Consider the following 27,414-nt stretch of genomic DNA (forward strand, 5'->3'; position numbering starts at 1 on the left):
TAAATAGTCATGCATAAAACTTTATGTTACATCTGTATCTAAACTTGTATAATTATATAATGTGAAATTTATTATAAATTATAAATTATATATTTAATTAAAATATATTTAATAATAATTATGTTAAAATATGATTAAATTATTTATTACTGATAATAATGATCTTATTAAAATTTAAATAACAATAACAATAATCATTTACCAAAACAATTTTATGCTAAGGGTATTCTAGTCATTTTAGTTTTTTCCATTATGCTATTACACCTCTATTCCATTCAACCAAACACAATATTACTATTACGCCTCTATTCCATTACATTCAACCAAACAGTGGATTAGCTATTACACCTCTAATCCAATACACCTCTAATCCTAATACACCTCTAATCCAATACACCTCTAATCCAATACAGCGAACCAAACGCACCCTTAATTGTTTGTCGGTCAGTATAGGCAGAAACTAAAAAAACAAACCCACCTTCAGCCAGCTGCTTTTGGTTTAACCTGTCTTCCTAACGTAAATAAAACTCCCAATTCTCCCTCTTCTCCTATTCAAATCCTAGACCAAAATATAAATATACATTCAAAACCCCTAAATCAAAATTAGTAATTCCTCTAGAAACTCCCAGATGATACCAAACAGCTCCCGAAAGCGCCAGCGCCCGCCTCCGCCTCACCACCACGCCTCCGCTATCGTCGAAGCCTTCCCCCACAGGACCATCTCCGAACCCTCCCAAAAGCTCCCTCGAACCTCCTTCTCCTTCAATGATCCTTCCACCGCTGACGTCATCCTCCGCTTCTTCATCGACCGTTCCCCCTTTGATTCCTCCAACCCCTCCGATTCCGCCCGCCATTCCGACCTCCAGATCTATCTCCACTCTCGCGTCATCTCCCGCGCCAAATATTTCTCCACTCTTTTATCTGATCGCTGGCAACATCAAGCAAACAACCACAATGCCGGCCATGATTCTAGAACCATTGCTAATTGTAATAATATGTTCCATTTGAATCTGGGGGTTCACGACGATCCGACCGTCCATTTAACTGTGCTTCAACTGCTTTACACCTACGATTTCCCAACCGTCATCGCCTCAGCTGCAACCGCACTCGAAATCCTCCCCGTCGCTCTCGAGTTACTCTTCGAAGATTGCGTCAAAGCCTGCGTCAAATTCTTAGAAGCCGTGCCGTGGAGCGAGGAAGAGGAGAAGAGAGTTTTGAGCTTGATCCCTCTCTTGCGTGAAGAAGAATCCAAGGAACTCCTCGCCAGAGTTTCGCCGGGGGAAGATGATTTTTGTGAGGAGATGTTGCATGGATTGATTGAAAAAGCGATGTATAGCCAGCCTAACATGGCGTTTGTTAAAGTCTTCGTGGCTAAGCTTCTGAGAGATTTTTCGTCGCGGGAATCAGCGAGGAGGGTTTTGGAGAGGGCGTTCGACGCGAATTTGAGGATCGTGAAGGAGAGTTTGGAGCAGTATTCGAGCCCTGATTTTAGAGGGGATCATAACGAGACAGAGGCGATACAGAGGTTGCATTTGCATACGGCGATGACTAATGGGAGGCATTTGTTGTGGCTGGTTGAGAGGATGATTGAGTTGAAGGTTGCAGATTCGGCAGTGAAGCAATGGAGTGAGCAGGCTGCGTTTACGGTGGATTTGCAGAAAGCGTTTAGGGATGATGCTTGGAGAAATATTGTTCCAGGACTCCCTGCTGTCATGCTCCGCTGTACTTGTAAGCTTGCCAGTGCAGTTGCTGCTGGAACAATATTATCTTCCAGACAGGTATTGTTGTTGTTGCAATTTATTTGATTATACAAACCTGCTGGTGTTTATTTAATATTGCCTAATCAATAGATAAACGTGATGTTTTGTCGCTGTGTTTTGTAGGAGTTTGCTGAATAGAGTTCAGGTTAGGTCTGCTTGTTAGGTATGTAAATTGTTTGTCCTGGGAACTCATAGCCCAAAGGAATAAGTTGATTTCAATTTAAGGTTATGATGGGTAATTTGCAATGTTGAAGTAAGCTTATTAGTTTTATCGTCTAGGTGACCATGGAGTATGGATTGGCTATAATATGATGTGTAAATGTGTTGTTAGTCAAATCTTATTTAAGCTTTGCTGTAAAAGTGATTCTGAAATATTATAAACCCCAAGAAATTTGCTTCATCAGTCAGTTGCTTAAAGTTTATGTCTTCAGTTAACGTCCGAGTCTTTGATAGGGTAATTGTTTAATTGCAGGCCTTAATCACCCTTTTTGGTCTCCTGTTAATATTTTTATGGTTGAAATGTAGTCCCTCATCCTAGTATTTTGTACATAATGGTCATATCAACTAGGACCTCTATGATTTCATCTATCAGAATCATTCAACTTAATACTCTTAAGATCTAACAAGTGTAAAGGGAATGCAAATATTTTTGGTTGTTAGAGTTCAAAATGATCTAAAACTAAGTTTGTCTTCTAGGCAAAAGTATGGTCTGAACATGTTCTGTCACCATATTTGAATGATAAATTGCGGGGTACTTAAGGGTAGAGTTATATATATATTCTTACAAGAATAGAGGGTTAAGCCAATTCTTACCATCGGCTTTTTGCCCATTATGGATGGTGAAAATGAGCTGAGTCTTTGTAAACTTTCAGGTGAGAATGAAGCTTGTGAAAGATTGGCTTCCTGTTCTGATCTCATGCAAAGACAATGTCTCACCTATGCTGCCCAGTCATAAAACACTGTACCTAGAATTGGAGGAGACATTCCTGAGAATTATATCAACATTGCCAATGTCAGATGCACAAGTTCTGTTGCAACAATGTCTAAGCTTCTCAACCAGGAATGTTGAAGATTGCCCCCACTTGGTCACAGCTTTCAATACTTGGTTCCGCAGGGCAAGTCAACCTCCTCAAATGGAAAATCTTGATTAGAAGAATGGTATTTATCAATGGCGATGGCATTGGTTGTAGATAGTGCTGCTTATGGAGCTTTAGTTTTCTCTCAGACTTCTGTGCATATAGTAAGCTGGTGAATGATGACCCGAACTGACTACTCTGCATAAAACTAGATATTTCCCAATGTGTTAATATATACAAGAAAAGAAAGAAGAAGAAGATAATATAGCTTGAGGCTGCAATGCACCTCTTTTACCTAGTCTTAAACGTGAAAGTTACTGTTGGCTGGAAAGGAGATAAGATTGTTGACATTGTTCGGTTACTCGATGACTTATAACTATTCTATGTGTTCAAAGTGAGGTTATAGCTAACAATATTTGAATATTCCACCATGAAATAGTGGTATGTATAAATTGATTTATCAATTAAAAGTTAAATGCAGGGCGTTATTGATTTATCTCGCTGCTGTTCTTTTATTAGTCAAAATACTATCTTGAGTGGTTTGAACTAAAAAATTTACAATGTTAAGTCAAAGTGATCTGAAATGAAAATTGATTTAGTAAATGAGAAAAGCAAACTACGCTATTAGTACACGTGTGTGTGTGCGTCCATTGTTTTCATGGTTTTTCATGAATTAGGTGCACCTTAAAAAATCTTATTGTTCTTTTCATGTCCAGATATATATCAAATACATGAATACTGAAAAAAAAGTTAAGAGCAAGAAAGCTTAGAAGTTCACTTTGTAAATAAAGTAAAATGGATTTTGCTTTGGGCAGTGATTCCTCCAAAGCATATAAAAGGTCTAAATCAGATGCATCACAAATCAACAACAAAACCCCCCAATATGCTGCAAAGGTAGCTAATCATTTGCTAAGACATTGGAGCTGAAGAAGTTTCAGTTGTCAGAAATCCCTTGACAGAGCTTTCAAAAACAAAGACCCTATGCTCTTAATGTCCCAGTCCCACAAAGTATCCAGCTTTGTCACAAGGGTGTTGCAAGTCCTATTTCATGAATTAGAAAACCAAGTTAGAAGTAGAACAGCTATGTTTGTACATCAAACAACATGCTTTCATGGATAGTCAAGTTTTATTCCATGACCATTAGAACACAGCATTATAACAATGCAGATCACACGGTTGTCTTCAAATACTTCAAGCTAACAATCCGAAGCCCATATTATTACTAGAAATTAGTACATATTTTTACATATATAATTCCTCAAAACAATTACAGCTAAGAGCATTGGAAGTCAATTTCTATATACAGTTTCTACTTCGGATTCTTGAATAACGTCAAAGGGAACGTAGGGAAGTGAAGGATAATTCATTCCTAAACTTGCAACAAAAACTATACTGCATTTGAAATTTATACCCAATTGTAGCATAAAAAAACTTGAACCAACAGAACAACTATAACGTTGATGAGACATTGATATATTAAACAATTGTTTCTTTTAAAAGGTATAGAAGAAAAACCTTGAGAGAGGCAGCTCCAACAGGAGGAATCGACGGCTATGCTTGATTGCAGGCGAGCAGATGCAATGGCACTATGAAGTGGCATCATCGACTCTAATCCTCCCAACGCCGAAACAATCCTTTAAAATTTAAAAAAAAATGAAGTTAAGAATTTGATAAAAAAATTTAGATGGAAAAAACACAAAGCAAGTACCTTGAGGCGCGAGGGAGGGATCTTGTTGAAGGATTTGGGATTAGGCTCTTTACAGTTAGGGTTTTAGACCGAGAAGCTAGGGTCCTCGAGCCAGCCCGCATTGCTGATCCGAAAAACGACGCCATCTCTCGCTGGTTTGGAAATTGGGTGGAGAGTTGAAACAAACACCGGGAGGCTGGCAGTGGTGTCTTCCTTAAACCCTAAAAATATCGGCTCAGAGATTTGAGATCCTGAGCTCCTTCGAAATGACGCTGTTGGATTGAAATGTTCTTCTTGGGCCATTGGGCCCTACTTTCTTTGAGCTGGACATTCATAAGTCCATATTAATGTAGCGCAGGATAAAACGATGTCGTAAAGAACTGAAAAGAGAAAATACCCGATTAATGAGGTGGGGAGGAGAAGCTTAGTTACAGCTCCGATCGAGATCAACGCCATCAACAATCAAAATCAATGGCTGCGATATTCGCTCGTAATTCTCTCAATGCTCTCCGAGCTCGACACCTCGTAAGAGCTCACTTTCCTCTTCTCCTTTTGATCCATACCTTAGATTTATATAATCATGGAATTGATTATTCATTAGAATTTGTTCATAGCCAGCGGGAATTAAAATGTTAGTTTTCTGGCACCTGATAATGTACAGAAATGAAGTTGTGGAAAAAGACGAGGCTCATATGTAGATTTAGGTTAGAGACTTTACCTCTGTTGTATATAATTTAAAATTTTATTCTCTTTTGTTTTACTTCAATTTCCATAAATTAAACTCTCGTTTTTTCCTGTTTTAATTGCTTTATCCATCGGCTCAAAAGCTATTATGTATTAACAGAACCTCACTGATTATTTGTCATCAACGTTGTTATGATTTTTCTGGGACTTGTATTTTTTCTTTTTGGATATTTTACTGATTCTTTTGGGTTATGTACTTATAAGCTGTGTCGGGGCAAGCGTTGCAAGGTTTACAAAACTATGGTCTGCAACTCAGTTCGCACTCCTACGGCACAAGAAAGGTCTTGCCTTACTCCCTCTTTGATCTTCCTTTTTATTATAGCTATAGCTATCTTGAAATTGGAAAAGTATTAAGAATTCTCTGGAATATGGATGGAAAGTGAAGATTATGAATTATTTTATGTTATTAATGGGGAGATATGTTTTGAGTTTTGGAAGAGCATGCGATGGGGAATAAATGCCTTTCAGTTTTCCACCACGGTTCTCCATGGAAATCATAAGAAATGCTTTAACAATTTTCTTCCATGCATGACCATCAATCCTAGTGTTTGATGGGACTTCTATTTTTAAGGCTGTTCTTTTGCTTGATATAAGATGTCTTGGTTCATGTGTGTTTTCATGTGTATTAACTGCAGATGATGTAGAAAGAGAGCAGCTTGCAAAGGAGATTTCTAAAGACTGGAGTTCTGGTAATATAGTGTGCACTGAAATGTTTCTGTCTCTATTTCTTGTTAGTAGTTCAATTTTATCTTTTTCAATTAATGTCTTTTTATATTCTTCTCAATGACAGTTTTTGAGCGAAGCATAAACACATTGTTTCTAATTGAAATGGTTAGGGGCCTCATGCTGACTTTCAAGTACTTCTTTGACTGAAAAGTTACAGTAAGTGTCCTCATGCTTCTTTTGAGCTTGCATTGAACATATTATGATACAAACCTGTCTTTCTTGTGCAGATTAACTATCCATTTGAGAAGGGTCCATTGAGCCCACGTTTTCGAGGGGAACATGTTCTCCGCCGATATCCAACTGGAGAGGAACGTTGCATTGCCTGTAAACTTTGTGAAGCTGTAAGTTCAACATTATCAGTTAGCTATATTACTTTTATTTGGTGGGAATGATACCAGCATGCAGTGATACAATATGGAATGACTATTATCAACCTGGGAGAAAGTATCCCCTGCCCTCTGGTATGGTCACCTGACTGGAGTGGGAGTCTGGGGGCTTTATGCCTTTTCCTTTTAGTCTGTATGTGGTCTTAGGTTAACATTCTCGCAATTAAATGGGTGTTATGGTCACTGAATTGGTTCACCTGGTAATATGCATAAAAAAAAGTTTACTATATTTGTTATGTGTATTGTCTCTATTATACCCTCTAGTTATATAGAAAGGAAGATTAGTGTCTGCTATTGCTTCTCTTGAAGAGTAAGCAATCTGTGAGAAGTTGGACCCGTCAAAGTGTTCTTGGGTTTGCTGATTAATTTTCACTAATCCTATCCATTATCAACTCCTGATTAAGCTTCGCTCACTGAATGTAGATTTACTGTTATGATGTTCTCATGTAGTGATAGTGGTTTATCAGATATGCCCAGCGCAAGCAATCACAATAGAGGCTGAGGAAAGGGAGGATGGAAGTTGTCGAACTACAAGGTTCAATCTCTCTTCTCTTTTTTTTCTTTTTCCCTTTTTCCCCCTCTTTTCTATTATGGTTGTCTTCTTTGTCTTACATTAGTTCAACTTTGCAGCTATGACATTGACATGACTAAGTGTATCTACTGTGGACTTTGCCAAGAGGCATGTCCTGTTGATGCAATTGTTGAAGGACCGGACTTTGAATTTGCCACCGAGACTCATGAGGTTTGTCTTCTTCTGATAAATCAATCACAAATGTCCATTTTCACTTGTTGGTTGTGAGGTAAATTAGTTAATCTCAATGTTGCAGGAGCTGCTGTACCACAAAGAGAAGCTGCTTGAGAATGGTGACAGATGGGAAACTGAGATTGCAGAGAATCTCAGATCTGAAAGCCTTTATCGCTGATGTTGTTCCTCTATTTCCCTTCTCACCGTGTGGCAGCAGCTGCTTGCTTTTATAGTTGCTGAAAAAAAGAAAATGATATATGCTTGGTGTTGTTGCATATACAATTTGTATTTTGTCCATTGTGAGTTCGTGGATGAATTACTTTTGTTTTTGCTACATATAAAGGCAATGATGGATAAAAGGATCCTATAATCAGGCGAACAGATTTCAAGTTGCAAAACTTCAGCAAAACGAGATATAGCAAGATTTTTGTTTTGTTCTTTAAGGAATGGATGGAATGTTAAATCAATATTATATTATGCATATTGGACAGAATGGGCATACAGTGAAACTTTTGTAGAATTTAAAGTTTGGTGCTATGATGATAATCTTCAATTTAATTGTACTGAATATTTTGGGTTTATTGGTGTAGCAACAGGGAAGAGTTCGAAGTAAAAGGTTTTTTTCTCTGATCAGATTTTCAATTTGTCAATGATGATAGTGTACTTTCTTGCATAGATGGGTAAAAGACGACTGGGGAGGGCAGTGTAAGGGCCATGTGCGGTTGGAGGGAGGAGGAGACGGCAAGAAAAAGGAGTTTGTCTTGGTAAGTTTTTAAGTGTTTCTTTATTTCTGGGAAACATGTGTCAACCAAGGTTCTATGGTTTAGTGGCAAGGACATTGTACTCTGAATACGGTAACCCAAGTTCAGATTTCTGTGACACCGAATTTTCTTTTTTCCCTTAAAGAACTTACTCTTAAGTCTAAGGTAAACCATCTAGTTTTTCCAAGTAAACATTAATCATAATAAATTCATATTACAGATGTTTTAATTTTGCAGATTTTGAATATTAATGTGACCTAATAATGCAGTGAAAGAAAACAAATACAATACTCTATGAACGGGACCATCACACCTAGAAACAAATGCATATATTCTACTAGAAAAAATAATTGAACAATCTTTCTTGGCCAACCAACAAAAGATTAGCTGGTTTAACCATTAGCAAATACAAAAACCCAATAGTAACCCCAAGAATAAAACAACAAATCAATCTGTATAATTTCATTTCTATCTGGATTTTCATGTCTTTCTGGTGTGAATGAAGGAATCTTCGACAATTACAATTTAATTTGCATTGCACAAAAGGCTCAAAAACAAAGATCAATTACAGATTAAAAAAAATTGTAGCTTGTTCTAAAATAACAAGCTCTCAAAACAAATATGCATGATGGATGGGATTGTCAATAGATTAGAACCCTTTTCTGGTTGTCAAGAATATATGTGCATCTTGAATCCTTCCCGGCTCCATGTCAAATATCATCCGAATAAACTAGTAAGAGCTTCATCAGGTGGCAACCGGCAGGCACTCAAATGGGAAACCTGATATCTTACTGGGAAATAATGAAGAACAAATTAGTCTCTATGCTAGTTCTCATCCTGTCTTTTCTATAATGGTTCCGGGAATATCTCCTTAGAATATCGTCTCCAGGAGGATGAATTGTCACCTCCATCTTTTTGAGCACTGCCCCGTGAACCTGTTGTTCCTGAATGTTTGAAACTACTTCCACCTTCAGCTCTAATAGCGGAGCCTTCTGGAATGACAGGTTGTTTGAGACTACTTCCCCCTTCAGCTTTAGTTGTTGAGGCTGCCGGAATAATGGTGACATCAGACAAGCTTTGACGCCAGCTCCCAAAAAGAGCAGCATTCCAAGATCCTCTTGAAGATGTTGCTCTAAGCCTTGCTGAGCTTGAATTATCTTCCCTTACCACCCTCAAAGGATTTTCCAATGCTTTTAGAATATATCTCATTGGGGGCCGCCTAGAAGCTTTAGGATTAAGACAGGACCTGGCTACAATAGCCATGGCCCAAACTTCCTCCAAAAGATCCTCATCCACAAGAAGAGACGGATCCAAAATTTTTGTCACAAGTTCCTTATCATATATACTGATACATGGCAGTGTCTGTTCTAACCATTCCTTCATCTGGGTACCACTTGATGCACTCATGTCCAGCTTCCCAGTTACCAACCCGAGTAAAACCTTCCCAAAGCAGTAAACATCATAGGAACATAACGCTGTAGATGAACCTATCCGTTTTACAAATAATTTTTTTTTTCAGAAAATGGTTTAGGGTTCAATGCCATAAGAATGAGAAACTTGAACGGAAAGGGTAGCTAATTATTCAAACAATACTTTCAACCATACAAGAGGTGCAACAAATATGTCAGACCTAAAGTGCAAGCTGTAATCAAACAAATGAACAGCTAGAAGATAAAGATCAAGATCTATTGCATAAATTAAAGGTGCACATACCAGAAGAACCTTGTTCTGATGACCTGCATGCAACAAAGAAAAGGACTGCGTGACAATCTTTTATAGAGAAAACAAGCATGATAATAAATACAATGCAGCTAGGTACATTTTGCTTGAAACAACAATAAAATCCACAAAGAGAATAAAGAGGTGGAAATATAATATGCTTTTTGATGCTAATTACTAGTTTAGCACTGAGTTCTCATGCATACAGGGCTCTAGGTTTCGAAACATGTAAAGACTATGCATGTATTGTAGATGGCATAGCAAAATAGCATTTATTTAATGTGTAACGACTACTTTAGCACTGAGTGCTGATGCATACGGATTTTATCACAAATCCTAACAAAAACATTTAGACATCTAGAACTAATGACAGATAAAGGCCTGTGTTATCTGCAACTAACAGAAGGAAACTCATGAAAACGATAAATAGAAAAATTGCATTAGAAAGACAGCCAGCAACAGTTTTCTGCAACTTAATTTGCTGCAAAAGTTAAGCATGTCAAACCATCACACCTGGGAGACTAAGAAAACAGTAATAGTCAATTGTAACTTACTAAGTGATATACTGATATAACAAAAACCATAGTCAAGAACATGTCCAATAAACATCTAATGCAAAGTAAAATGTCAATCTGAAAACATGAGCAGATTGAACAGAACACTCACTGTGGCAACCGCAGTAACCTTGAGATTCTATTTTGATGACCATCACTTTCTTGAGCGCAGACCTCACTCAGGCTCCCTAGTCGCACTTCAAATTTATCATCAAGAAGTATACTGCTAGCTTGAATATCTCTTCAAGATCAAAACAGAACATGTCATTGCTTGTTATAGGTTTTTCAGTGCTAATAGGTTATATCTATTGCACAGCCAAAAGAAATTAAGATACACTCGAGCCAGCAAAGCATTTGCTTTGAATAATCAACTCATAGTCGATGTAAGCCGATCCATCAACACCAAAAAACAAAACTAATTATTTTAACAAAATCATCATCATATGATAATTTGCCTAGTGGAAATACGACTAGACTTCTGGCAAATAGCGCAAGCTTTTTAAGTGAAAATTTCTCTACATTCCAGTTCACCAGAAGTTATTATGTGCAGGAGAAAAGGAACCATTGAAACAGAAGCAAGTTTAAGCATAACAAAAGAATACCTGTGGACGAGGGGAGGTGTACATTCATGATGCAAAAAAGATAGACCTTCGGCAACTCCTATCGCTATTTTCAATCTAGTTATCCAATCTAATGACTGTAAACTATCATCTTCCAAATTGTTTTTCCTGTACAAGGAACTTGACAAGTCTCCATTCGGCATATATTTATAAACCAACAACTTCTCATCTTCTTTCTCTAAGCAGTGCCCCAATAGAGTAACTACTCTTGTGTGCGAAACCTTACTAAAGAAATCCAATTCCAAAAGGTATGCTTCCTTTTTAATCGACTGCAAATCGATCCTTTTGATGACAACAGGAAGCCCGTCTTCTAAAACACCCCTGAAGAGATCACCAGAATGACCATGCTTGATGAGGTTTGCATCACTAAAATCACCAGTGGCTTGAAGAAGTTGTTGATATGTAAACAGATCACCTAGACTCGAGAAGTTAATGGCTAATCCTGGTGAAGGAGGTGTTCCTCCAGTTGGGACTGGTTCCACACCAATCCCTCTATGATTTGCTGTGTTCCGTCTACGAACACATAATAGAACCAGTAAAAGCAACAACAATAATAGCACAATAAGCCCAGCTCCGCCCAATACTGCAGCCAATATAATTACCCTTCTGTTGTTGTTCCCACTTTCAGCTGCAGCAGGTACAGTGGCATTTGGGCGCCCAAAATTATCAAAGCTCAGGCCCTTCTCAGTATAAAATGATACACACTCAATTAAAGTCCTCTGGTTTGACACATTTTGGAGACAGTTACTAGTAAGAGAGGCATTGTCAAGCATGTAATCTGGAACCCTGCCTTCAAAATAGTTTCCAGACAAATTAATAGAACTGAACCTTCTGAGAACAGTTGTTAGACCTCCATAAAACTTGTTCCGAGACATGTCAAGAACCGCAGCAATGGCATTATTGTCCAAAGCAGTAGGCAGCTCCCCAGTGAAATTATTGTCAGAGATATCAAGCAGGTTCAACCCAGGAATTGACCATAATACTTGAGGAAGGTTACCAATGAACCTATTGTTTCTCAGAACAACAACATGCAACTGACTTGGTGTAGGGAACAAATTGACCGGAAGGGACCCACTAAGACCATTGTTCCCCAAAACCATTCTCTGCAAATTCCTTAGCTTTCTAAGATCTTGTGGAACCGACCCTGACAAACCATTGCTGCTGAGATCAAGGTCCACCAAGCTATCAAGGTCGCCAAGCTGTGAAGGTATCGAAGACGTTAGACCATTGACTGAAAGATTCAGAGTTTGAAGCTTGGAAAGGGCCCCAAGGCCAGGGGGAATTGACCCCCTTAAACTGTTGGAAGAAATGTCAAGACTTGTTAAATTCCTTAGTGAACCAAATGATGATGGAATAGATCCAGTAAGCGAATTCTTGGAAAGATCAAGAACTAAAAGGCTTAACAATTGACGCAGAGTGGATGGAATTTGGCCAGTGAGCCTATTATCCGACAAATACAAACTAGTTAAGTTTGTCAAATTGCCCATACTCGAAGGTAAAACACCAGTAACATTACAAGACCTGAGATCCAACACTTGCAGTGTGGACAGCCTTTGACCAAACCAATCAGGGATAGAACCAGGGAGCATGAATCTTGAGGCATTAAAAGACATCAAATGTGTGAAATTTACAAGAGAATTGACAGCAAACTGTGGGTTTTGTTTACCCACCCTTGTTCTTCTAAACCCAGAAATGTTAATCCCAATAACACTACCATTTTCGCATCTTATACCGTTCCAACTCGAACAAGGATGAACTTTTCTAGGCCAATCTCTGCTTCTGAGCCCCAAAGAGGATCTGAGTTCAAACAAAGCTGTAAACTCGACGCCTGAACTCAGCCGCTGCTGCTGCACTTGTTGCTCAAATGTAGATTCAAATAACAGCAACAACAAGAGATATAACAAAGCCACTCTTATGCTACGCTGATCCACCATGGCTCATTGACACTACCCCCAATCACCCCAACATTCTCAACGCCCCCCCCCAACTAAGAAAACAACCCAGAAAATTCTTCACTTTTAATTTCTTCAAAATTGTTGGTAACCAATCTGTATCAACTTCTGTTCTTCTTTGCCTTTACTTTTTCTCTTTCTACCTACTACTTCCTTTTCTCTCTCTAAATCCTTCAGTTTCTTAAGCTGACCAAGAGAAAAAGCAAGAGATTTTTAAAATGAAAATTGTAATCGAAAAACTCTTAAATTAATCATACTTAATTCTAGAGAGTGAGAAGGAGGAGGCTGGTCAAAAACTTAAAAAGTGTTGACCTTTTTTCATCTTACCCTTTTTTCTTATTCTAAACAGACCAAAAAGCAAAGAGTGGATCTTTGAAGAGCAAAAAGAACAGAGGGTAAAAACCCAAAAAAGGTAAATATAATGAAAAAGGAAGGCTTAATAATAATGGGTTTTGAACCAATGGAAAGAAGAGGGAAGGGGTGGTTCAGTAATTAAGGGGTTGAACAACAGAGCTGGCTCTCCCTCTCCGGCGCTGATTCAATTTCTGGTTTGACCACCGGCAATCCCGCCCACTACAGCTAAGCAAAGCTTCGAATTCCAAAAATACTATAAATTTTACTAAACAAACTGGACTCTCTCTAGTACTTTCCCACCATTGGTGGTGTTGTAGTCATATAGTCTGCTGGTTTTCTCATGTTTCCCGTTTTTAGTATCGGTTTATGTCGTTTTATTTGTTTTTGTTTGGGGCTGTGCAGTTTAACAATAAGTTACGGTCCTTGCTTTTCCTCATTAAGGACCCTTCAATGCTTTTGTTCTTATACTCTACTTATAACCCTTGTTTTTATCAAATTAATTTTTTATTTTTATAATCCAATAAATTAATTATTGAAAATCTATAAAAATATACTTCTATAAAAATCGATTTATCCAATTTAGTCCAGTTCAAATAACCATTTTTTAATACTCTCATTTATGTTCTAATAATATTTGTTCTTTTTTAAGATAATATCTAGAACTACTTATAGACTCTCTTCAATCAATAAATAGGAAGATAATGCACTTCAACACATTCGAATCCACGTCCTTCTTCATTGGCAACAATATCCATGCCAATCGAGTTAAGATTCAACCGACAACACTAATCAATTTTAACCCACGCCAACTTTACTATTAAAGATCAGATAACTTTCAATTTTAAATGTTATGATTAATCGAATTAAATACTATTTGTAATTCTATTTGAAATCTTAAAATAAAATAATATATTTAATCGTTTTATTGTATTAATGTTTATTTTATTAAAGTAAAATATAAGATCGATGCACCAATTATTACATTTAATTTTATCCAAAATCAAATTAAATTCCAAATTTTATAATCCTTTTAATCGATTTTTTATTTTATTTCAAATTTTAAAATATAGCTGTAAGTATTAATTTAATCACGAGTATTTTTGTAATGTTTGGCCTCAACTGGAATTTTTTAACTGAAAATTAGGGATTGAAGAGCAATTTTTTTCCCCTCTCGGGATCTCTAAGACTATTATATTTAAAGAAAGATGATAATGAAAGATTGCTGACCGTTGAGATTCTTATTGGGATCACTCAATTTGTCATTTTTAACTAACTTCGAATAATTATACATATAATAACATATACAAAGAATTTATAATTTTAACACAAGTTCAAATCTTATCCTTTAAAATAATTTTCGGTTTAAATTTTATTATATGTAGGTCTTAGTTAAGATATATACAGATTTTCTATCCATTATACTTTGTATTGAGTTGATCGAACATGTATTATTAGTGGTTTATAAATTCCTTAAGATAGCGTTAGGGAATTTTAGAATTTGGATTTAAATTTAGATTTTAAAATTAGTGTAAGTTAAGTAGTAAGCTATTTAAAAATATAATATTCATAATCATTTATCAAATCCATCAATTTGCTTAAAAGTCTCCAAGTAGTTTGTTTCTTCGCTTTTATTTTGTCAATCTAAAAAGGGTAATTGATTCGTTAGGTCTTTGGATGTTTTATATAATCATACTTCAATTCGGTGACACCACTGTGTCAAGGGGCACCACTAAAAGATTATTTTTTAAACACTGATGATTTGATCATGATTAAGGGGGGAAAGCCGGTGGTGACACCAATAAATACTATAACAAAATGATCATTTTCGTATATAATTTTTCCTCCAATTTATTTTCGTAATTAATTAATATATTTAGGTTATTTATATAAAAAAAACCGACGTTGCATCTTTATAACACGGAAAAAAGAAATTAGCAGCAAAGATCAATTGGGCTATCAAATAGAAGTGTTCATAGGTCGGGCTGAGTCCAACTAAAATTTTAGTCTCGTTTGCTAGGATCGTGCTCGGCCTAGATAAAAATGTTTAAACTCGGGCTTGGCCCAGCCTACTCCCCCTGTCTTAATTTTTTTATATTATTTTATATATAAATTTCTTTTGAAAAATATAATGCATCAAAAATATTAAAAACATTAAAATAAATATTTCCTGACAAATTGAAAATAAATTAAAAAGCAATATGTACACTTAAATAACACTAAGATAAGTGCAACTTAACATGTAAATACCTCTAAAATAGTAACAAAATTAACAATAAAACTACAAGATAAACAACAAAATAGTAGCAATATGGTAGTGAAATGATAGCAAAATAGTGAAAATAATAACAAGAAAATAGAAAAAAAAAGCAAGAATAGTAAAAAAAAAACAACAGTTTTTTTTTTGTATATTTGGGCTAGGTCAGGCCAAGCTGGGTTGAGCTCGAGGCCAAAAAAGCCTTACCCAAGGCCCGACCCATTTTCTAAACGGGTCTCATTGTTTTGCCCAAACTGATTTTTCGGACCCATATTTTTACCCAAACCCTCTTATTTTTGGACAGGCCTTCAGGCCGGATCAAATAATCCAACCTCTAAACAAATCTACTATCAAATATTGGAAATGCAACAAATCTAGTATTAAATTGATGTCAAAGACTTGAGCTATTAGTTTCTTTTTAAGTCATGAAAATATGAGTTATAGTTCAATTTGTAATTTAATTTTAAATTTATCTCTCATATATTAATGATTTTTTTAATTTTTATATATCTAAATAGAAAATTAATTTATCTTAAAATTTCAAATTATCTAATCTATTAAGATTATCTTTTAAAATTTAGATAGATTTATTTTTTATGAGCCAATTCCAACAAATAGAATAACTTTTATTGACTTAGGGTATTTAATAAACTAAAAATTTAAATGTCGAAAAATTAAGTATTTCAAATTTTTATTGTTAAATTTTATAAATGTTTAATTTATATTACAAAATTGTTTAGTAAATTAGTAAATATAAGTACTAAAAATAATTATTTTTATAAAAGTAAATATTAATTATTTTAAATTTTAATCTTGTTAATATAATATTTTATATTATTTTAGATCATTTTGGATGAAAGATAAATATAATAATTTAAACATCTTATTTTTTTAAAAATGATAATTTATTTTAAATTTTTAATAAAATAAAATAAACTTAATATTTTTTACATTAAACGATTATCTTATTCAACAGTTTTTATTGAAATATTTATATTAAATAAAAAAATTAAAATAATTATCACACACATTTAAAACATTAAATGTTGACAATAAAACGAAATTCTTTGGACGAAAAACGAGATAAAAACTTTTAATAATTTATGAGACACACCCACTCTTAATTATTAACATAAATTACTGTATAAATGCTTATGTGGTTAGCTATTTTCATAAAAATACATTTATCCATTCAAATGATGACGTCGACGACAACCAAACATAATCTAAGCAACAATTACAGCAACAAAAGAAATTTCTACTTTTAAACTTTAAATTAAATTAAATTATCTACAATATACAATAAATGAATAAAAACACACATTTAAAATTTAAATATAAAATCATTCTAAATAATAAAAATTTAAATTTAAATTTATTAAATAAAATATACATTAATAAAAAAATTAGCATTAACACAAAAAAATATTTTAAAATGAATTATTAAAACTCAAATTTTAAAGCATATATATTATTAGTATTAAAAATAATATTATCTATTTAGAATTGTTAATTTATATGGTAAATTATATTGGTAGCCACCCAACTATTAGTAAATTTCTTTTTTGGTCACTCAACAATTCGAATTTTTTTTGTCACCAACAATTGAATTACTAACAAAAAGATATTTGTTAACTTTTAAAATTGACATAATAGTAACTTTAACCTTTAACATTTTTACATCGTATCAATTTAGTCTTGATTTTAAAAAAATTAACCCTAAACATTTGCATATTGTGTAATTTGATCTTTTTTATAGTTTTGTTTTTCTTTGTAACTGTAGGAAATCAATCTAGGCATGTAATTAGTTGTATCAATTAGTATAGTTGATTCTTAGGAGATTAGTTACCTAAATTACTGATATTATATATTAGTTAAAATTTTCTATTATAGATCCTAATTTATAGAAGCTTATTAAGGCCATATGTACATGATATTATGTGTATGTATATAGCCATTTAGCTTCACGTAAATAATAACAAACATTTTTCACAATTCTCACAAAACTACAAAGTATCAGAGTTGTAAGTTTCGAAACCCTGCCCTTCCACTCAACTGCCACTCTTAGCTTTCCTCTCCTTTTTTTTTTCAGAAATCATCTTTCATGGTGGAATTTGAACAAACATCTAGGGATTCATATACATCTAATCCCTCTATCAATACTCCTATAACCTTTTGGAGAACTCCAACCACCACAGTAAATAATCTTATCCTTATTACCACTCATAAATTAAATGGCCACAACTACCTTCAACGGTTATCCCAAAACCATATTCAAACAATGCTCACTATAAAACTTAACGAGCATAAACTAATCTAGTTGTGTCTTGGTTAATCAATTCCATGACAAACGAGATAGGAGAATTTTTTTCATGTACACCATGGCAAAAGTGTAACCCCCTAACTCGTCTTCATCATTAGATTAGGGTTACAAAACATTACTATACAATTGGAGAACACTTAGCATCATAACATACAAATAAATTAAACATATAATAAACCATTCGCTTACGTGCATTTTGTCCCTAAATTGAGCCTTCGAGGCCCTAAAAATAGCTTAGAAGTAATTGAGACTAAATTGAAACAAATCAGAGGTTTTAAGAAAAAGATGCAAAAATTAGAAAATAGGGGTCACACGGCCGTGTGGCTAGGTTGTGTGACATAGCCCAGGCCGTGTAATAATAAAAAAAAGGGAAACACAGCCGTGACCCAGCTCGTGTCCTCACCCATGTAACTTATTGAGTAGGGTCACACGGCCGTGTAACTCACTAACTTGAAATACTAAGAAATCTCAAATGACATACGGCCATATGACAGCCTATGTTCTAGGCCGTGTGAATCTAAAATTTAACCAAAAAATAAGCCACTTCAAGTTCAATTCATACCTAACTATTCAAACCATTTGGGAACACATTCAAAGGGTTCAAACATCATTCAAACAGACATAAACATGTCATTTGAAACATCCTAAAGCACCATAATTGCATCAAAACATCATTTACCAAAACAAGTTAACATTGCCTCATTTCATGCATAAAGACCTAGTTACAATATGTACTGAAACATATCACAAAATTGACCATTTTCAAGCCATCATCAACATACCAAAAGAACCTTATTTACAAGTACTCAAAAGTGACCAGTTTGACATAATTTGGTAAGGCATTAAAATGCATCAAACCATCATCACTTCAAAGCATATACATACCAAAACCATTAACGCATTCACCATAATACCATTACAAAATAACCTATACATGCCAATATTAAAATTGGCCAAAATGCACAAAACTACCGAAATGGTTGCTGGATAATGTGATAGGTCTTTGACGAGCTTCCAACTGATCGAGCTTCTAATTATCTATAAAACAAAAGAAAGTAACTACGTAAGCAACGAGTGCTTAGTAAGCTCGTATAAACTTAAACTTAACTTACCATTTCATCTATACAATTCATAGATTAAACATAATTCATTATCAATACCATAAGCTTAGCTTAAGCCTATACAACATCATCAAATTCACAAGTTAGTACACTTGTTCATGGTACAAATGAATTCAACCATAAGACAAGTAAAATTCCATACGTAGATACAAAATTTAGCACATAAATCTTTTCATAATATCATGATTCAATCCATTTGCATACTTACCATTTCGTTTCCTTTACTTACCCGTTGAACCATCTAGAATTACATCAGATACTCAGGAAAGCTCACACATAGTGTGCCTTTACATATAACCATAACATTTCCTTTACATCAATACTCATACAAGCTGTGAAATAGGCTTGCTCACACAAGTTGTGGGTCAAAATATAAGCTACACGATGCTACAAACACGAGCTATAGAGAATCCGCAACGAATGTAGGACCTCAGCCATTGGTAGGATATTCAAGACCAGCACCTGAAACATGAAATCCCTAATGACATGTCATTTGTATCCTAACCGGGACTCGTTATCCGTCAATTCATCATAATATGAATACATTTATTTTCAAACTCATTTATATTACAACAATATAGCAAATATTCAAATTTAACTAACATTAAAACGATTGCAGTTCATACGAACTTACCTCGATAATTAGGGGCGTAGAAGAAAAGTCGAACTAATCTGAAGCTTTAGTTTTTCCTCGATTTAAGTCCGATTGGGGTTTATCTTGATCTAAATAAATAATTTTATTCAATTAAGTACTTCTAGAATTCAATTTAATCCATAATTCATATTTATGCAAAATTACAAATTAGCCGTGATACTTTGACTTTTCACAATTTAGTCATTAAGCTCATAACTTAGAATCTAACTATTTTAACCTAAATCCAACTTAACCCATGTTTCAAGGGACCTTAAAGCAACTCATATTTACCAAAATTTCACAACAAACCCATAGATTTATACATTTAACAATTTAATCCTTATTTCTAAAATTCAACAAAAATCACTTAACAAAACATGTTTATTTTAAAACAAAGATAAATAATCCATCAACCAACATCAAAATATTTTCAAAAAAATTCCATGGAAAGTCCCTCAACCTTAATAGTTTTACAAAATAACCCCCAGGCTAGTTAGATTAAGCTAAAACAATCACAAAAACATAAAAATCATTAAAAACGGGACCGAAATCACATACCATGTAAGCATTTATGCTAGACGAAACTTTAAGCCCTGAAATGGCTACTTCTTTCTTTAAATTTCATTGGAGAAGGAGATTAGAGAAGATGAAACAAATTTTTTTACTTAATTTATGCTTTAATTATCCAATTACACATTTAACCTTTAAAAGTTATCAAAATTTCAATAAAACCTTATCCATGCACATCCAATAACACTTTAAATGGTATATTTACCATTAGAGTCCTTTATTTTAAGATTTCAAAGCCATTGAGTCCCTTTAACTAATAGAATTCAACTTTTACACATTTTACGATTTAGTCCTTTTTACTTAGTTAACCATTTAAACATCAAAATTTCTGAACAAAATTTTAATAAGACCTTAATATAATCATATAAACATTAAATAAACTTTAAAATAATAATTTAATCATTAGAATTGTGATCCCGAAATCACTATTTCTGTCACCACTTAAATGGGCAATTACAAAAAGATATATGGGAAGTAAAACATGAAACATTCTTTAGTAGTGGGAACGCAGTTAAAATTTTTCATGTGAAAACTTCTCTCCATAATCTTCGTCAAGATGAAAATCCTATGACAATCTATTTCACGCCTTTTACTCACAATATTAATGCTTAGTGTGTCAGCTAATATATCTAACTCATACATGTCCAAATATAAGTTTTGTTGTTAGCATTGTTACTCAATTTCTCAGCAACCCATCAGTAGATCACTTATAGGCAACAAACTGTATCCTAATATACTTGAAGAAAGATCTTGGAAAGGGACTTATGTTCAGAATAACAACCAATCAGGCAATAGAAGTTTATATTAAAGCTAATTGGGTTAGATCTCCTTATGACCGAAAATCTACATATAGATATAGCTTATTTATTTGGGGAATCTAGTGACATGGTGTAGTAAAAAAATAGGTAGTGGTAGCACGTAGCAGTGCTGAGGATGAGTTCTGTGCATTAGCCTTAGGCATCTATGAAGGAATTTTGTTACGACTATTAAACAATCTTAAGATTGGAACTTCAGATTCTATCAGGATCATGTGTGATAACCAGTCAATAATTCCAATTACCAAAAATCTAGTCCATCATGATCGAACTAAGCATGTGGAGATTGATAGGCACTTCATCAATGAGAAAATTGAAAGCAAGACAATCTCACTCAACTATGTTCCCTCTAGGCATCAATCTCAATAAACTAAGTACTATACATGGTTTGAAGAACATAGGTCGCCTAGTTTGAAGAGTGTAGGGAATCAATCTAGGCATGTGATTAGTTGTATCACGTTGTATAATTTATTATTAGGAGATTATTTACCTAAACTACTGATATATTATATTAGTTAAGATTTTTTATTGCATATCCTAATTTATAAGAGCCTATCAAGGCCATATGTACAAGATATTATGTGTATATATAAGCATTCAACTTCATGTAAATAATAACAAGCATTTTTCACAGTTTTCACAAAACTACAGTAACGTTGGGGATTTATTTTAAAAGAAAGTGAAAAAAATTATGATCTTGGATTTCTGGGTGTTTCCATTTTGGGTATTTTCGGTCAAATTCAACTAATATTTTTTTAGCTTTTTAGATGAAAGGGTCACAAATAAAAGTAAAATTGCAAAAAAATAAAAAAATAAATCGAATTACACAAAGTGTAAATGTTGAGGGTTAATTTTTTTAGAATTAAGACTAAATTGACACAATGTATAAATGTTGAGGTTAAACTTGCTATTATGCCAATTTTAAAAATTGTTACCTCATTTTTCTTTTATCCATTTAACGGTTAGTGGCCAAAAACGGTAAAATTGAATAGTTGGATAACTATTTTGTAACTTTTCATAATTGGATGACAAAAAAAGAAACTTGCCTATAATTGACTGATTACAAGTGTAGCTTACCCTAATTTATAATAAGTCTAAAATTTGAAAACTTAAACATTACCCATTTAATTAGATAAAAAATAAAAAATAATAAAATAATTTTCTCTACGTAAAATATAATTATTATTATTTTGAATAAACTCATTATAAGTTTTGATCATATCTATTCTTTTTGACACAATGTCTAAGACTACTTATAACCCCACCCCAGCCCAAAAATAAGAAGATAATATAATTCAACACACTCAAACACACATCCTCCTACATTGACATTAATAACCATACCTAATATTCAATTAACAATACAATTATTATTTAATTTTAATTAAGTTCAATTTTTTAATCAAACATTAAAAAAGAAAAATACTAAAGTCCTGCATGGAATTAAGATATGAAAGCCCACATATAAAACAAGCATAGTTTAAATTATTTGTTTATATACTTAATTTAGATTTTAAACTAAAACATTTTTATCCAAGTTTTTCGTAATTTTTACTCAACAAAATCATATCTATTCAATTAAATTTTTTTTAATATATATACAAATTTTAAATTTAATTATAAACTACAAAATCCTAAAATTCTCATAAACTATGAAAAAAAAATTTCTTAGTGGTGATGAAAATTTTAATTATTTATTAAAACATATAAAAATAGAAAGTTTCTTAACATTTAAATATTACGTATTTACTTATCAAATTTATACACCAATGGATTAATAATTACCGGTAGCCTTTTATTGTTGCCGAACATAAAACTGTTTTGTTCTTCTTTCATTATTTAGGTTTCAATATTACTATATATAGGTTTCACATTTAAGCTAGAATTACATTTTTAGTGTTTTGGTAAAAATGTAGTTTTATTAAATTATGTTGCTCTTTGTTCTTTTTTTCTTTTACTTTCATAAGTATGGGATTTTCCAATATTTAATAGCATTTTAATCTACATTTCTTTTATTTTACTTTTGGTAAATTACATTTCTTTTACTTTAATTATAATTCTCTAAAACTTAAATATGAAATATAATTTATACTAAAATAATGAAAGAAGAACACAAGTATTTTACGTTAAGTAACTACAAATTGTTGGGTATATATATATATTGTAACATTTCACATTAAACATTAAGTGAAGATGATTTTCCAGAGATAAATATCATTTTTTTTCTTTATATAATTACTAATAGTATAATATTATTATTTTTAGGATAATTTTATATATAATCATGTCATTCGCTAAGTAATGAATTATATTTCTTTTATATACATTATTACAATATTTAACATATAACATTGAATTGTCGATTGAATATTAATTTGATTGGCATTGTATTGTTTTCATTGCAGGAGGATGTGAATTTGAGTGCGCTAAAGCGCATTATCCTTCTATTGAAGGGTTGGAGAGGGACTATAGGTAGTTTTAAGTTTTATATAAAAAAAGAACAGATATTATAAAAAACTATAATGAGATAAATGTTAAAATAATTCAAAACAGTAGCTATTCATTTATTTAGTTATTTCATATTATTTATATGTTATTTTATTTTTAAACATTAAATCATAGTTTAAATATTTTATTATATTTATTTTGATTGTATGGAATAATGGTTAAAGCTCTTATCAGACATCTGTTTAATATGGGTTCAAATCGTGTTACCCCTCTCCCTTTCCCTAATATTGTATCAAAAAAATATTTTAATATATTTAAATTTGTATTATAATGTACTGTATAATGTATTATTAAATTTTAATAATATCTATAATGTCCTTTTTTTCATATTAATAAATTTTAACAAGAAATTCAAAACATAAGACAATTTTGTAATTTTTATTTTGAAATATTTTAATTAACTAACTAAAATAAATCCATGTATAGTAAACTAATTATTTAATAAAATCAGCATTGGCATAATGTGACAATAATGAAAGTTGTGATGAAATTCAACATTTGTAACTTATATAAAATATTGATATTAAATTAAGTAATCTAAAAGATATAATTTCAAATACAATAGATAATTACAAAAATTAATTATAAATTTCAAATATACTAAAAATATAAGTTGTATGACATTAAATTATTGTTTTTTTTTTGTTATGGGACAAAAAAAGGGAGCCTAAAAGAGTAGCACGAATCTTTTACTGTTTACCTGTGGCTAAAGTCACACCTTGCTTTTAAAATCAAAACAAGCACCTATGGTCTACTATGCTATTGCCTATTTCCTTCCTCTCTTTTTTTTTTATTTCTACTAAAAGAAAAAAGTAATTTAAAAGGACAAATGCCGCATTTGCCCAAATATTTTTAAGAACATTAATAAAAAACTAAGTGTGGGTTTGGATGGGCGATTGGGTGCGGTGCGGTGCGTTTAGCTTACTTTTTGTCTCACGCTACAGTATCGCTACAGTATCTAATCTCACCGCCACCGCTGTTTTTACACTAACCGCAGGTAAACGCACCGCCCATCCAAACTCACCCTAAGTCAACAAGCTATCAGCTTCTGAAACTCAATTATGATAAATTAATCCACGTTACAATGTCTTCCCCACTCGTTAAATAAGATTAATCTCAAAACTATACATTTTTTAATTATATATAAATTTTGATTCAATGTGTAATTTTATATTATCGAGGGAAGTTGGATTTCGGACTCTTAATAAAAAGAATTGTTCTGTTAAGAGATATTGTCTCCTTATTCCGAAGAAAGCCTAACCGAGTTCAAGGAGTTTAGAGAGTGTTCTTAGTTGATGAAGATACGACCTACAAGCTCATGGGAGACGTGTTAATATTGTTAGAAATATTATTTATACAAAGTGCGCCTACGGGAGATCAAACCATCAACCAAGGCAGGCTTAAATGTCTTACCTTAACATGCCTAGTATTGGCTAGGCTTGGCCAAGTTGTAGTATTCTTACCCACTAAGACCCTTTAAGGGCATGAATCTGAATCCCACTACGGCAAAAATGATAAAACATTTCCCTGGAGGACCTTAGGCGCTCCCAGTAAACTCCATGAACCCCTTTGGGCTTTCCTCAAAGTCAAGAGACAATACCCTAGGGCTATGACCGAGCATAGACATGACCACTCTGCGACGTACAAATGTCGAGCAGAGAATTAACACAAAATATTAAAAATTAAAGCAGCTTGACTATAAGTGTGACAAGTTAAAAGCAACATTTTCAAGTATTACAATGTTATACTCAAAGCATTCCAAAGATCGAGCCCAAGAGAGATTGAGTGATAAGGTGTATGACAATGATAACACATGCTAGTTAATCACTAAGTATTATATTATAACAAGTCATCATCAAAGGTTAATTAAACTAAACTACACCTAAGAGGACTAAATTGAATCACATACAAAAGTGCACAAATATCAATTCAATGAGATAAAGTGGTCGATTGATATTCATGTTGCTAGTTAATTCTTGGATTAGGAATCTAAATTTCTCAAACTTCTAATTGGTCCAATTTTACCTAATTAGACGATTTAGTTCAGTTTATCTCTTGACCTCACTAAACTCAATTGAGATAATCAAATAGGTTCGCAATAGGTTCTCCTATCGGTCACACTTATCTAACTATTCATCTAAAGGCATTAGTTCTAGGTTTTAAGTCTATTCGAATTAGTCTAATTTTTAAAAGGTAGTCCTTGACCCAAAAACTAACCATACAACATTTCAATCAACCAACCACCATAAGATTTAATGCTTATTCATCATCAATATACAAATATCAGTCAATTTCATGCTTAGAAGATTCATTTTAGAAAACATAAAAAAGGGAAAGTTGGGAGGTTCTTTGGGACTCTTGAGGGAGTCTTTGTTGAAGACGATATTAGCAAGAAAAGTAGCGAAAACACAACCAAATATGATATTTTTACACTTTTGAAAGTTTACAAAGATGAAATCAATACAATAATTCAAAAAGAACTTAAAAAAAGAAGAAGAAGAGAAAGCTACAATAAAAATGAAGAAAGTAACAACTACTAACTAACTAAGCTTAGAAAGGAAAACCTAGAAAACTAAAAATGGTGAAAGGAATAAAAGAGAAGATCAAAAAGATGATAAATGATGCTCCTTTTTTGTTTGGCATAAGGATGCCTTTAATACAACAAAATTTTCAACCCTAACATTTTAAAAACATGCCCTTGGAGAGAATGATTTGACTTAATTTTACGTTAACACAAAATTGCCCCTGCAATATTTTTTACCTTGTCAAATTCAGTGTTGCGATACCAAAGTTGGGTGTTACAAAATCGTTGATAGTAGGCATGACATTTGCTTGGGGGTTCTTGATGTCGTGACACAACCTAACTAGTGTCATGACTTCCTCGATAGTGGTACTATGCTTATTCACTTCAACCATCAACTTGGAATCCTGACTTCGAAGGCTTGTAGTTAAGACATTAAGGCTCGATGTCATGACACAACACATATAGTGTCGTGACACTCGTGGTAGACTGGTCCAGGTTAGTTTTTCGTTAAAGTTTTACTTCCTTAAGGTGATGAAAGGTTAGTGTCACAACACCCACAACAGTTGATGTTTTCCTCGAGGCTTGGCTTTAATCATCTCCTTACACAACTCAAATCCACCATTAGACTCTCATTGGCATAGTTTTTCCAATTTGGGTCTTAAAAGGATTAAAATGGAAGAGAAATTATCATTAACACTAAAAACTAAAAATAAACAAAAAACATTGAAAAGACTCGTAAATTGCTTGAGAAAAAATTCATCAAGTGTTCGAGGGAGCCTAATTTGACATATCAAATTACGATAAATTAAGACACCCAGGGTACAATACCTTCACTAATCGAGGTTTGGGTTCGCTCTCAAAGGATGACACTTCAAATACTTCTCCAAAAAAGAGCCAATTCCCTCTAAAAACTTTGATCTTTTTTTTTTGCAATTTTATACATGACATTTTGGTTAGGTTCGGCTTTCACAAATCATTATTATTATCAATATAAAACATTTTTAAGTTTACACATTGCATATACAAATGGGTATACTTATCTAATATAAAAATATATTTGATGTATTTATTTCTTTAAATATGTGTAATTTAATCAAAATCAAAATTTTACTTATATGTTGGGGGAAGTTGAGTGTCGGACCGTCAATGGATGGTATTGTCCTACTTGGGGGTTTTGTCTCCCTAACTCCAAGAAGAGCCCGATTGGATTCACGGAGTTTAGGGAGCACCTTGATTGATGTAGATACGATCTGAAAGCTCAGGGGTGAGGTGTTGGTATTGTTAGAAGTATTATTTATGCAAGTTGTCATATATTGTTTTGATGATGCCTTTATAGATGTTAAACTTTATTAGGGTGTGACATTACTTATGTGGTAGATTAGGACACATCTCCAAACAATGTTGGAAAACTAGTTGGCTCAAATATGATTTGTATTGTGGGCCATTGATAAGAGACATACCTAAAAGTAGTTGTATATCTACTCACAAAACCATCTAGGCTATCATTCATGAATGAAAAAATATGGATACAAATGACTTGTTTTACATCAAGGAAAATATCTATGAGGCTTAACCAAATGT

The 27,414-nt window shown here is 33.2% G+C and overlaps 3 protein-coding genes and 1 pseudogene across 5 annotated transcripts; 2 read left to right on the forward strand and 2 right to left on the reverse strand.

Annotated features, from left to right (window-relative positions):
- The first annotated feature begins 340 nt into the window (after nt 1-340).
- LOC107928762 (BTB/POZ domain-containing protein At3g05675) lies at nt 341-3,332 on the forward strand. 2 transcript variants are annotated; one of them, XM_016860039.2, is made up of 3 exons: nt 341-1,778; nt 1,884-1,923; nt 2,633-2,776. In XM_016860039.2, exons 1-2 carry the CDS (start codon nt 630-632, stop codon nt 1,896-1,898), a joined length of 1,164 nt encoding a protein of 387 aa, XP_016715528.1. In that variant the 5' UTR covers nt 341-629; the 3' UTR covers nt 1,899-1,923; nt 2,633-2,776. The 2 variants fall into 2 exon arrangements, with proteins under 2 accessions (XP_016715528.1, XP_016715521.1); XM_016860032.2 differs by lacking the exon at nt 1,884-1,923 and having other exon boundaries at nt 347-1,778; nt 2,633-3,332.
- A 188-nt stretch (nt 3,333-3,520) lies between these two features.
- On the reverse strand, nt 3,521-4,829 carry LOC107928787 (protein NONRESPONDING TO OXYLIPINS 2, mitochondrial). Its single transcript, XM_016860056.2, has 3 exons — nt 4,545-4,829; nt 4,352-4,470; nt 3,521-3,877 (listed from the first exon to the last, which is right to left on the reverse strand). Exons 1-3 carry the CDS (start codon nt 4,667-4,669, stop codon nt 3,858-3,860), a joined length of 264 nt encoding a protein of 87 aa, XP_016715545.1. The 5' UTR covers nt 4,670-4,829; the 3' UTR covers nt 3,521-3,857.
- Nucleotides 4,830-5,054: 225 nt separating this feature from the next.
- Nucleotides 5,055-7,757, forward strand: LOC107928778 (NADH dehydrogenase [ubiquinone] iron-sulfur protein 8, mitochondrial-like; annotated as a pseudogene).
- Nucleotides 7,758-8,320: 563 nt separating this feature from the next.
- LOC107928757 (probable LRR receptor-like serine/threonine-protein kinase At2g16250) lies at nt 8,321-13,445 on the reverse strand. Of its 2 annotated transcripts, XM_016860020.2 has the most exons (5): nt 13,058-13,445; nt 10,761-12,916; nt 10,271-10,399; nt 9,599-9,621; nt 8,321-9,372 (listed from the first exon to the last, which is right to left on the reverse strand). In XM_016860020.2, exons 2-5 carry the CDS (start codon nt 12,710-12,712, stop codon nt 8,732-8,734), a joined length of 2,745 nt encoding a protein of 914 aa, XP_016715509.1. In that variant the 5' UTR covers nt 12,713-12,916; nt 13,058-13,445; the 3' UTR covers nt 8,321-8,731. The 2 variants fall into 2 exon arrangements, with proteins under 2 accessions (XP_016715509.1, XP_040938446.1); XM_041082512.1 differs by having other exon boundaries at nt 10,761-13,445.
- Nucleotides 13,446-27,414: the final 13,969 nt, after the last annotated feature.

This window comes from Gossypium hirsutum, chromosome A12, assembly GCF_007990345.1.
Source record: "Gossypium hirsutum isolate 1008001.06 chromosome A12, Gossypium_hirsutum_v2.1, whole genome shotgun sequence".
In the NCBI taxonomy this organism is placed as follows: Eukaryota; Viridiplantae; Streptophyta; class Magnoliopsida; order Malvales; family Malvaceae; genus Gossypium; species Gossypium hirsutum.